Source organism: Bombyx mori, chromosome 14, assembly GCF_030269925.1.
Source record: "Bombyx mori chromosome 14, ASM3026992v2".
Classification (NCBI taxonomy): Eukaryota; Metazoa; Arthropoda; class Insecta; order Lepidoptera; family Bombycidae; genus Bombyx; species Bombyx mori.
Window position 1 is genome coordinate 6337381 of NC_085120.1, and position 13681 is coordinate 6351061.

Sequence of the window (13681 nt, forward strand, 5' to 3'; positions counted from 1 at the left end):
CGCACTTTTTAAGAAAATTCACAACATTTTTTTTAATACAGTTTATTTTCATTTAACTAAAGTATGTAGGTACTATTTAATTCGATAACATTTTGCCATCTTATAGGTAGGGACATGATCCCATTGCTATAGAGGTTTTGGGGCTTCTGATCAAAATACCGCGACAATTGGTTTTGACAGTCCTCTCGTGATGTTAACCTGACGCTGCCTAAATAATTCTGAAGAGACCGAAACAGGTGGAAATCTGTAGGTGCAAGGTCAGGACTATACGGCGGATGCATTAAGACCTCCCAGCCAAGCTCTCTTAGTTTTTGCTGAGTGGCTAAAGATGTGTGAGGTCTAGCGTTATCATGATGAAAAACCACACCCCTTCTGTTGATTAATTCCGGCCGCTTTCTCTCAACTTCTTGCATCAACCTCATCAGTTGTTCGCAGTAGAGTTCAGAATCGATGGTCCTGCCTGGTGGTAACAGCTCATAATGAATAATGCCCTTCCAATCCCACCACACACCCAGCATCACCTTGTTGCGAGTTAACCCTGGTTTTGCCACTGTCTCTGAAGCCTGACCAGCCTTTGACCACGACCTTTTTCGCACCTACTTGTCGTACGTGATCCATTTTCATCACCAGCTATCAGCTTCTTGAAAAATGGTTCGGTTTCATTACGTCGTAATAAGGAATCAAGAAAGTACACGGTTGATTAGGTTTCTTTCAGCGAGCTCGTGAGGTACCCAAATATCAAGCTTTTTTGCATACCCAGTTTTTTTCAAATGCGCTAAAACTGTTTTGTGGTCAATTTTTAGTTCTTCAGCTACGTCGTAACTGATATACCGATTTGCTCCACTTTTTAAAAACTGGCATCCATTTTATCCGTAATAGGGCGACCAGAGCGACGTGCATCTTTGACATCAAAATTTCCTAATTGAAAGCGCTTACACCAAATTTTTGCTACTCTCACAGACACTGCACTAGGTCCATAAACAACGCAAATTTTTTCGCGGCTTGAGTTGCATTTTTTAATTGTTATTTATATTATATTTACCTTTTTTGTAGTAAAATTTTAAAATGAATCGAATTTCTTCATTAGATTCACTCATTTTGACAGTACGAAAAATAAATAACAATCACATCACATTTTCCTAATTTGAATTTGGAATTATCTTCTTTAAAATTTAAACTTTTAATGATATCAAAACCAGCCAGATACGAAGAGTTTTTATTACAAGTTCATACATACTATAATGCGAAAAGTCTTTTCCCCCAACCTATTATTTTCTCTCGTATATATACGAGCCGCAGACCAGACAAAACTAACAGCTTAATCTAAGATTTGCTATTTTCATTTTACGACTTCCGTAATTTCGAATCTATGGTCATGGAGAAAAACATAACAAAAAGTATCTAAAATATTGGAAACTCGTTCTCTATTTAAATCCTAATGAGAACGCGATTAATGATAGTGTGCGTAAAGAATATCTAAGTTCCTCGTAAACCGAACATTTTATTTTAATTAGCGTACTCACAAATTAAGTAGAGCGCACGTTATATTTTATGAGTACCGTTATTACACGTCCCCAGGGAATATCCATCTCGTTACTGCCGTACGTACACACATACGACCGCATGGTACAATCTATTACAATAATAGCGAATTATTGATATACACGACATACTTCCCGAGAGAATATAATAATCAAGGCTTCGCATTAGACTCCATACAGGAATTAAAGGCCTGCTGGTTGTGGTTTAATTTGGACTTTCTTTAATATTCGAGAAGTTGTCGTGGCCTAACGGATAAGATGTCCAGTGGATTCGTGTTGAGTGATACACCGGTGTTCGAATCTCAGGCGGGTACTAATTTTTCTAATGAAATACGTACTCAACAAATGTTCACGATTGATTTCCACGGTGAAGGAATAACATCGTGTATTAAAAATGAAACCCGCTAAATTATAATTTGCGTAATTACTGGTGGTAGGACCACTTGTGAGTCCGCGCGGGTGGATACCACCACCCTGCCTATTTCGGCCGTGAAGCAGTAATGCGTTTCGGTTTGTAGGGCGGTGCAGCCGTTGTAACTATACTTGAGACCTTAGAACTTATATCTCAAGGTGGATGGCGCATTTACGTTATGGATGTCTATGGGCTCCAGTAACCACTTAACACCAGGTGGGCTGTGAGCTGGTCCACCTATCAAAGCAATAATATATATATATACATAAACAGCGTGACGTCATTTTTATCAGCCTAGTACGTTGACGAGCATACGGCCTACCGAATGGAGAGTGGTTACCGTCGCTCATGGACATCAGCAATACCAGAGGCTCATCCAAAACGCTTCCTACCACTGAAAAGAGTCTTCATAGCTGTTGACAATATAACAACTAGGTGGCGACGAAGACCAGTTGTGGATTTAAAAAAATTATCTAATGACAAAGCAAACATGAACTTTTCATATTGTAATTATTTTCTATAGTATAATCGGACCACGAAGGATCAGTTCCGTCCTTAGTATAAGCATTTGTAATATGAAAGCGATGAAGGAAACACCAACAATTATATTTACCTAGAAATATAATCAAAGCAAAAAATTTAACAACACAAAGCTTTTATATTCGCAGGACTTCTGTCGGTTCTACAAGTTAAGATATAAAATATTTGGTAATGTGCCAAAACTTTTAAACATGCCGATACGATTTCGATACGACTGATCGATTTTTATTACTGCGTAAATTCGTGATTGGTATTTCAAATGTTTTCTATTCTTTTTAATATTCAGCATACGATATCTAACCTTATTTTATGTGAAATTAGTAATACATATGTACAAACCAGTGAATAAAACGACGTATGCACTAACTGAACATTTATATTACTGAGTAAACAATTTAATTAATACAAATCGAGAAATAAAAGGAAGCATTAGATAATAAATCAATAAGGCACAAAAAAATCATAATAATAATAGACCCCAAGTAATATTGTATTATTGTTATTAATTGTATATATAATATTATTACCGTATGCAAACCCCCTAAATTTGTTACCTCAGCAGCACATTTTTACAATTTTATGACGCCATACACACCATTTTGTTTTATTTATTTCGTTGCGATTACATTTTATGAGCTACAAGTACAAATTTATTTACTGAATCTCAAAAATTCATAAGTAATAAACATAAAAATCGCTAACATTGCTGACTGCGTATATTTTATGATATTTATGCTATTCGCGCGTAAAAGTGTTATTTTCGCATCGGGTCTGTTGATGTAAATGGAAGTAATTTCCCATATTTATGTCTGCCGGAAAGTTGTATACTGTCAAAAATTTTCAACAGAATTTTGTTGCATCATTTAAGATAACGTCTGTATTCTGGTTCTGTAGTTAAAATTATAAAGAAAATAAAGCGTGTTCAGTTAAAAACCCAAACATTATTTTATATCCTTGGATATACGTATCTTGGATCTATCTATTGGATTTAGTACTTAACTAGGCCACGGTGGGATTAGGTGTCACGTGGTCTCACTGAAGCTTTGTAATTTTGAAACAACGAAGCATAAGCATCTACTTTTCCCGAGATAAATTGGTGCTTATGTTTCTCTCTAGTTCATAAAACAGCGTGACGATTTCTATAAACGTTTAAATGAGGGGTATTAACTTTATTAAAAAAACAATTATAATAAATATCCAGTCCAGTCCTTCCAGTTTATATTGTACAATAATTTCTTAAAAAAGAAATCAAAAGTTGATATTGACGACATTATAATAAACAAAGCACACAATAAGATTGTTGGCATTAAAGTAGCCAATTTTTTTACAAAAAGTAACCACTTTTAATAAATTTGCACCAAAAAAAATACTTCACGTTTCATTCTTTCAGTTTCTTTGTGTATTTCGATTATTTGGAAGAAAGTCATAATTAGCATTTTCTACTATAGGAGAGGCCAGTGCGCGAATTCAAAACACTATACGAGTATGTATAAGTACACAGTGCCTTGACGGGAGTTACTATCTAGAACTTATAAGCGCAGCGGAAATTTTGTCTTTTTATTTGAAACATCAGATGGTCCATTTTAAATGTCATTAAGCATTAGGATCAAGCCCACTGAGTTTCTCGCCGGATCTTCTAAGTGGGTCGCGCTTCCGACCCGGTGGTAGATTCTGCGAAGCACTGCTCTTGCTAAGGGCCAGTGCTAGCTACATTTCTGGTTTCAGCCCCGAGAGCTCACCTACACGCTAGGGTAAAGATGAAATAGCCTCTCTAAGCTATCAGCATAGGTAGGGAAAAGAAAACAAAAAAAAAATTAGGAACAAATGCGATCTCCGCTTATTGCCATTTAATATAGGTACAAATGTTTTCCGTTCTTTTCGATATGGATACTGATGCTAGGCTAAAAAAAATTACACTTACCCTATATTGTTTAATTTTAATGTTTATCCATTTTAAAACACCGATGACAAAAAGCTTAGAGTTTCCAACATTATTATATATTTCTTACTTTGGAAGAGAATCAAATATTTATAACTATTTATTCATTTTGACTTTTTATTTAGATGTTCCCAGTCTGGTCTACAGTTACTCTTGCGATATGAATCGTTTGATGAATATCGTTCATTACGCGCTCTATTTGGGAGCTAGAGAGGCACTAGAACTTAGCAATTAAAAATATCTATATTTTGTTCTTCAGTACTATTAATATAAATGTCATATAAAAAAAATGTCTTTGAAGAGTCAAGGATTGCAGAAAAACCGTAACAGATTGTATGGAAGACAGCCAAGTAACGTAATTTTGGTTAATGCGTCATGAATAATTTTACTGATTGGAATATAAAGCCAGTCACAGAAGAGCTCCAATCTGCATTACTAATGGTCACTAAGGAAGATTTTGCATTTTTGTTGTAATGTCGTTAGCCCGCAGCCGCATACCGCATGTTGCTATAACATACATTCGAATTCGGAATTTTGCGATTTATTGAGGCAAAATAAAAAATAAAATCAACATCCGCTATCTGATGAACATTCTGGACCAAAAATCCTACCAAAAAAACATTTTTGTTGTTTTTTTTTAATAGCCGTATTGGCAGACGAGCGTACGACGCACCTGATAGTGAGTGGTTACCGTCTCACCGTCGCTAATGGACGTCAGCAATGCCAGGGGAATAGTCAAGCCGCTGCCTACCGTTTAATACTCTCCACAAGCCTCGTTTGAAGAAAGACATGTCATAGCGTTCGGGAAACAACGTAAAGGGAAGCTCGTTCCAAAGCCGAACGTTACGTGGCAAAAAAGATCTCTGGAAACGCACTGTGGATGAACGTAGTGGCTCCAGGTAGTATGGATGAACTCTACTCCGGTGGCGGGCGGTGAAATGGTAAAAACGATGATGTTATCATCTCAAACAATACAAAATACAGAGGGAACCGAAGTCCTTTCGCAGACCCAGAAGTTCCAAACGATCCGTTAGAATGGGATTATCGACAATCCGAACGGTTCTCTTCTGTATGGAGACAAATGGAAGTAGCTGGTATTTGGGAGCCCCGGCCCAGAGGTGGGAGCAGTACTATACGCGAGAACGGACCTGTGGCTAATATTAGCTATACTCAAATAGCACAGCCGTGTTAAGATGTTTGTTACTGGTGACCATACACAGATGCAGCCACCTGCTTAAATCCATGTAATCGAAGCAGTTGCACGCAGTGGTCCGGTCATCGTTCTCGTCGAACCCGTCGCTTGCGACGAAAAATTAACCCTCAGACACAGCCCACTAAGTTTCTCGCCGGATCTTCTCAGTGAGTCGCGTTTCCGATTCGGTAGTAGATTTTGCGAAGCACGACTCTTGCTAGGGTTCGTGTTAGCAACGTCGTCAGGTTTGAGCCCCGTGAGCTCACCCACTAGTTAGGTTACGCTGAAATAACCTCTCAGGACTATCAGCTTGGGTAGGCAAAAAAAAAGAAGTTGCATTCCCATCATAATATAAAATAATAAACTTATTTCCACTTAAACCATGTTTCAACATAATATAAAAAAAATACGGGAAACTGTTCAGTCAACAATCCAATTTTATTTTGTATAATAAAACTTTAAACATCAAACTTATTCGCAATTAAATTTTACAAATGTTGTCGTCCATAGTTTTTTATATCGCTCTGTTCATAAAATAGTTAAATTTATGGATGTCACATTAACCTCGTGAACTTTATTATAGTAAAAGCAACTTTATTAGTTTAGATAGACATTTTAGGACACAATTCGGCGAAAAAAATACGGCCTAAATACAAATGCATTAGGTTGTTTCTCCGCCTCTTCTTTGTGTTAGTAATTATCAACCCTTTTCCTGGTTCGTAATACGATTAATTAATTAAAAAAACTATTCAACGAAAACATTAATAATAATTGGTGGTAACAAATTACAGAGCACATTATTTACAGAACTGTCCAAAAAATGTAGTCTTCTTCGAAAGAATGATAATTACGTATATGATATATTTTGAAAATAGTTAAACGAATCATAAAATGCTAATAAAGTTGGTATGTAGTTATTGCAGATAAATTTCAGTAATAATAGTGAAGAAGAAAAAAAAAATCAGTATTTTATTATTTATAATAAAAATATAATATATTTTCAGTTTCCTAGGTGATCTGGAGGTGCCACAAAAATCACTTCAATTATGTAATTTATCATTGTTTCACGTTTTTCGGTATAACTAACCATAAATTAAAAGAATAAAAAAGTCTTTACGAGTATAAATGAATTTATATGTTTACATTAATGATTATTCAATTCTAAATATCGACATCACAGTATACTATACAACTTAACAATCCCAATTCAACAAAAAAATCTCTAATAATTCACGTTCGGCATATGCATTTACGACAGACGTATAAATATAAAAATAGATTGAACGTGCGAACAGAGCATCGTGCTCTGGGATTAGTATTGTCCGATCTTCGATAGAAAAAACAAGTATCAAACGAATATCCGTCGGAAGATTTTCAATCGGTCAATGTTTACGTTAACAGCGTTCGCGATGTTTTAGCGCAGTGTCATGGTGAGAGTGTGTAATATCAGACATATTGTGGCACCACGACAAAGGTGTCCTTCTTCGCAGTGAATACGTAAACCTGTGTCTTCAACGGGTCGAATTGAACTAAGTTCGATTCACCCCACTCGGAGATTCGCCCCAGAGAGTTCTCCATTTCAGACACAAGTTTAGATCGTCTCTCTTGCACCACGCTCCGAGAAAATACATCTTTTATATACGAAAGTGTTTAAAACGAACCTGAAGTGATTTGTTATTTAAAAAAAAAACTATAAATTCGTAAAACTATAAGTGACAATTATGCATGTGTGCATTTTATCGTATTCAAAAACTTGCTATGAATAAAAAAGGGAAATACGTGAAAGATATAGCAAATACAGATAAAATGACGTATTGAAACATATGTGTTGCAAAGTTATGAAAACGATATTACGTTTTTTTCATCACACATATCGAGAGATGAGAGGTTATTTGGTTTAAACGACGTTTCGCTTAATGCGCCACATTTATCCTTGTAATTAGAGGTCCGTTTTATTTGATACTAGCTGACCCGGCAGACTTCGTAGTGCCTCAATCGATAAATAAAAAACCTAAACTTTTGTATAAAATAAACTTAAAACAAACAAAAGGAATCCGTCCGACGGGGGACACATCAAAGGAAAAACAAAATTGTTTGTATTTATATAATATCCCGAGCTTTTTTATATTTTCTCACCTTTTAAACCTTTTCTGGATTTCCACGAATAATTCAAGACCGAAATTAGCCTGATCCAGCCGTTCCCGAGTTTTAGCGAGACTAACGAACAGCAATTCATTTTTATATAAATAAAGATTAGTATCAACATTTTAATATGTTTAATTGAACTTCAACCAACTTTTTCCGAATTTTAAACTTTAAATGGCCCTCCTGTAAAGTTACAAAAGTGTCGTTTAATCCTAATAGCTTTTCACCCCTCGATATAATAATAAACTTTTTCGGGCATATTCATAAAGTGCAAAGTGTATAGTGATTTAACGTTGTTTTCCAATAATAAATAAACATAATGAAGAGACGAAAAAAAGAGAACAATGTTCACGTTCGTTTTAACATCAGCCATATCGTGAGTAAATTTTATTAAGTAAAATTATTTAGACTTTGATTTTGTTATAGAGATATGAGATAGACTTTGTTAGTTATAGGCACTTACTAAAACTAGTTACTACTTTTTTACTGGTGGCAGGACCTCGTGTGAGTCCGGGCGGGTAGATATCACCACCCTGCCTATTTCTGCCGTGAAGCAGTAATGCGTTTCGGTTTGAAGGGTGGGGCAGCCGTTGTAATCATACTTGGGACCTTAGAACTTATATCTCAAGGTGGGTGGCGCATTTACGTTGTACATGTCTATGGGCTCCAGTAACCACTTAACACCAGGTGGGCTGTGAGCTCGTCCTCCCATCTAAGCAATAAAAAAAAGGATGTTATTTATGAGCTACTATCTAATACTCCGGTCTCCGTTTTTTGTTGTAGCCTAATCGCGTTATTCCTTTTTCGGGTAGATATTGATCCCTGAGGCCGATTAGTTCAGATCACCTGAAGACCCAATCGTTCGCGACCACAAAAACTATAGAGTACATATTTCATTAGAAAAATTGGTACCCGCCTGAGATTCGAACACCGGTGCATCGTTCAACACGAATGCACCGGACGTCTTATCCGTTAGGCCACGACGACTTCAGAATCCTCTAGTAAATACAATCACCACGTATCCAGGAGATGTGATATTTTGCAATATTTTTTTCTACTAGCGTATATGAGTTCACAGTTATTTAAAAAAATAGTTATAATCAGTTGGTAACTACCGTCATTCTGCATTTTTGACACTTTAAACAGAATTAATACGCATTTTTTTAAATTACCACCCAATCTTTAATCAGGGTCCACTCTATTAATGAAACGTACTAATCGAACCAGTGACTAATTTCCATAGCCAGATAAAGAACAAATAAAGCCACAAACCGGATACCCTTATCTTAGTAGTAAGAGGCGCTAACGAGAGCCTCAAAAAGTTAGTCGCATTATGTACCAACTAGTTGCCGAAAAACTCTTGACCGAAAAGAATAGAATGTAAATAAAAGACCTACCTATATAGTGAGCATTGGGTTTTTTTTATTGCTTACACGTGTGGACGAGCTCACAGCCCACTTGGTGTTAAGTGGTTACTGGAGCCCATAGACATCTACGACGTAAATGCGCCACCCACCTTGAGATATAAGTTCTAAGGTCTCAAGTATAGTTATAACGGCTGCCCCACTCTTCAAACCGAAACGCATTATTGCTTCACGGCAGAAATAGGCTGGGTACTTACAGGGTGGTAAGTGCGCGCAGACAGACAAGAGGTCCTACTACCAGTAAGTATATGTCCAGGTGACAGAGGTTGAAGAGAGAGAGAGTTGCTGGGTATGCGTCTGATCAGTAAAAGTGGTTCCATGAGTAGCTTCCATAAGACAACTGGACATCAAGCCGCCCGAGTTCTAATTTATGACTTTGAAAGTGCTTTATGTAATAAAAGCCATTTTATCTCATCGATGACAGCGGGAAATCGTAAAATGCGTTAATTCATTGAACTCTGACGATGTTTTTGACGGGAATTCGGTCAATAACAATAATTCCGGTGAAGCTATATTATTTTAAGTTATAATCGATTTTTTAAATGCATTATAATACCCACAGATGGCATTTGTACCGTTCAGGAATACTCACAACTGGCAATCTACTATTTGTTGTATGCTGTGGTATTGTTGCAGTATTGGCTACTAATATCTTCTCACCATTTAGGCCAAGCTCATTTGCTCTGCTAATTCAAATATATTTATAATATAATCTAAGTATTTACTTAATCTTGTTTTAAATTATCCAAACTGGTTACTGGTGGTAGGACCTCTTGTGAGTCCGCGCGGGTAGGTACCACCGCCCTGCTTATTTCTGCCGTGAAGCAGTAATGCGTTTCGGTTTGAAGGGTGGGGCAGCCGTTGTAACTATACTTGAGACCTTAGAACTTATATCTCAAGTTGGGTGGCGCATTTACGTCGTAAATGTCTATGGGCTCCAGTAACCACTTAACACCAGGTGGGCTGTGAGCTCGTCCACTCATCTAGCAATAAAAACTAAGTATTAACTGAACCTTGTTTTAAATGATCCAAACTACACATAATCTTTACTGTAGTGATATTTGTTGCTTTTTTTTGGTATTTTTTATTTTATTGCTTAGATGGATAACATAAGTATGACTTACATTTCCGTAACGCAACATTTCGTTTTAAACAATTCCAATGAAACGTATTTTTTGTTTACAAAAATGATCAAACGAGTGATGTTCTATATCTATTTACGTCATACGTATATTACGTTTTCATTTCAGAAGCATAGTATCGGCAATTTTTATTTATGAACTTAAATTATCGATTTTTTGTTTAAAAATATCCGCACTATTCGATCGCGTATTATAATGGTATTTATATTGGTTTTAAAAGCTATAGTTTACTTATGACTAATCTTTCAACGTCCTTCGATCAAAAGAGTTTTAAATTTAAAACATTGAATTTCAAAAGTGAACGGTTTAGTGGAAAATGAATTGTTTCTTGAGAGCAGGAGGCAGTTAAATCAATACCGTTAACTGCAAGACGAAAGCTCGACTGAAAGCGCACTCGCATTTATCTCCCAAAAGCACAACGATAGATTTTAGATCACTATTAGTTGTCAAACCATTGGTTAGAAGATTTTTAAATACTGTCTTTGTATTATTGTAACCACATAATAAAAAAAAAAGACGAATGTGACTAGGAGATGTATGGAAATGGTAGTGCAAGGTAGAGAGGGAAGAGGTAGACCGAAGAAGACATGGATGGAGTGTGTGAATGACGATATGAGAGAGAGAGGAGTGAGTGTCGAGATGACGGCTGATAGAAGAGAATGGAAGAGAAAAAATTGCTGTACCGACCTCACCTAGTGGGATGGAAAAAAGAAGAAAACTTCATATAAAATAAGTAGTCGAACTCCCGGCCCACCTTGGATTATGTCGTTATCACAATCAGACCGATCAGTCAAGGTCTCAATGGAGACCATTATGATCACAGCATGAACTCCGCCACCTACATTGAAATGAGAGGTTCATATCTCGAATTAAATCAAATTAACACTAGCTTTATTGACGTTGAACTAATTTATATGCCAATAAAGACGGTACGAACTAAATAAAAATACAACTCAATAAGCAATCCAAAAAACATACATATATAAAGTACAATAGCCGCGTCGATACAAGACTCGCGCAACAGAAATCTTTTTTCTCGGTCAAAATTCGAAATAGAACTTCTTAAACATTATTTAAACGATTGTCTAGTAAACTAGCATTAGCTTCAGAATAACATTAGCCTTTTTTTATGGCAGGCGCGTTCTACATATTCGCAAATTATGACGAATGAGTGTTTATATCAATAGGAACTCACGAACAAGAAAATAGGCGAACAATGTATTTAAAATATTCAAACATGTAACGGGTAAAGACAGCGAGCGACCTCTTTGCAAAATACATGCAAATTTAATATCGCTTAAGAAGCTCTTGGGACGTAAAAATAAAATTAGCTACAAGAAAACAAAAAACGTGTATTTAATTTGGCTAATTTTTTTTTAAGTCATTGAAATGGCCCTTACTAACACACATACTCCACACTACATACTATTGCTAATAATACTTTAAATGTGAATTTCTGTTTGTTTGTTTGTTTGCCCTTCTTTCACATCGAAACGAAGCAACGGATTTCCATGATTTTTAAAGTGATAGTTTTAAGTCCAAACCGTGACATAGGCTACCGTTTATCCCGAAAAAACATCTCTTTCCCACGGAAAACTACACTGACGCTCGTCCTTGACCACGCGGGCGAAGCCGCGGGTAACATTTAATGCATGACTTTTTTTCTTATTGGAACTTTTCAAACCGAAATAAATAATTAAGGTCTTAAGGTAGGACATATCGTGAGCCCATAGCGTGAAGCAGATATGTGTCTCGATTTGAAGGTTGAGGCAGCCGTTATACTACAAAACTAAGACTAAGAACATCATATCTCAAGGTAGGCGGCGGTATTTACGTTGTTGATAGACATCAATGATAGACATAATTATTACCACAGCCCATGACTATGGGCTATAAAACTAAAAACCAGGTGGTCTTTGGTCGTCTACCCATATAAGCAATAAAAATATTATTTACGCAACATCCTGTATATTTAATACAATGTTTTCGAAATTCACAAAACCAGTCAGTCGACACTTATACCTGATCAAAATTCTACACGAATCTAACATAAATCAGTGTGGATTACGTCGTGTTTATGACGTTAAGGAGATCTGAAGGCTTCACGTGACGATTCTTATACAAGCTGAGACGACACCCTTTATACTGTAACAAATTATTGTGAGCAATGCATTACTGAGGGCATTACTGACGCTTTTTTTAATTTTGTATATCAAAAATTATTATCGCTTTGATTTCGCTGACTTTGACTATTATGTTGTTTGTTACGAGAATCGTGATCGTAAACTTTTCAGAGAGTTAATGGAGTTTCCATTAAATCACCATAGCGGGTAAAGCTAATCTCACCAAAACTGCGTTTCTAGATTTTTCTGCCTTAAGCTACATAATAGCTTAAGCTATATTATAATACTTTCGGATGAGATCTCTTTCTCTAAATTAACAGAGCGTTATGAACAATAAAAAAATCCGTTGGTGTTGCCAGCTTCCGTGACCTAAATTAGGTAGTAACTATCAGTAATCATCATGTGACCCGCAACCTCCCCGGGCTTAATAGGAAAATGATTCCTACCGTTTACGGAGCCCTTAGAAACTACAACCTAAATACTGCAACTCAGCCTAAGACATAAGGTCTAATGTTCAGTGGCATGCCATATGAAGAATACCAGCGCATAACTGATTTTTGAAAATAACATTTACATGACTATCTTCAATCTGTACGATTTTAATGCTTCAATTGGTGCTGCAATTGAAGCCTTCGTTTCAATTACGGAGGTTTTTGTATTCAATTTTGATTGTATTCAACGTTTACAATCGTGCAATGAAATTTTAATGATTGTATGTCAGGTAGGCATTCAGAAACGGTAAATTAAAGATCTTTTGTATTTTTCTTTCATACTATAAAAAGTATATTATATTTATTTTAATATATTACTCAAATACCAATTTTTTTGCATGGCCTACTTAGTTTTATGTGGTTACCGGAGCTCATAGACATGACGAACATAAATACCGCTATCCAACTAGACACGAGTTCTGAGTTTTGGTTTTTACAATACAACTGCTGCCCCACCCTTCAAACCAAAACGCATTAATGCTTCACGACGAAAATATTAAAATTTTTATTGCACTAATCTCACGAGACAAAAAAAAATCCACCTTGTCACTGGCGACGAAGGGCTCGGCGAGTAAATTAACCCACAGACACAGCCCACTGAGTTTCTCGCCGGATCTTCTCATTGGGTCGCGTTCCGATCCGGTGGTAGATTCTGCGAAGCACTGCTCTTGCTAGGGCCAGTGTTAGCAACACCTCCGGTTCGAGCCCTGTGGGCTCACCTATACGCTGGGG

At 36.4% G+C, this 13681-nt stretch overlaps 1 protein-coding gene across 2 annotated transcripts in view; it reads left to right on the top strand.

Moving 5' to 3' along the window:
• Nucleotides 1-6938: 6938 nt before the first annotated feature.
• LOC101740441 (transient receptor potential protein) overlaps nucleotides 6939-13681 on the top strand; it is a 40684-nt gene continuing 33941 nt past the window's right edge. Inside the window, exons 1-2 of one of the 2 annotated variants that reach the window (XM_021352038.3) lie at nucleotides 6939-7054; nucleotides 8039-8145. In XM_021352038.3, the coding sequence (XP_021207713.2) occupies nucleotides 8089-8145 (57 nt within the window). In that variant the 5' untranslated portion in view covers nucleotides 6939-7054; nucleotides 8039-8088. The remainder of the gene's footprint in view (nucleotides 7055-8038; nucleotides 8146-13681) is intronic. The other variant, XM_021352044.3, reaches the window with a different exon arrangement.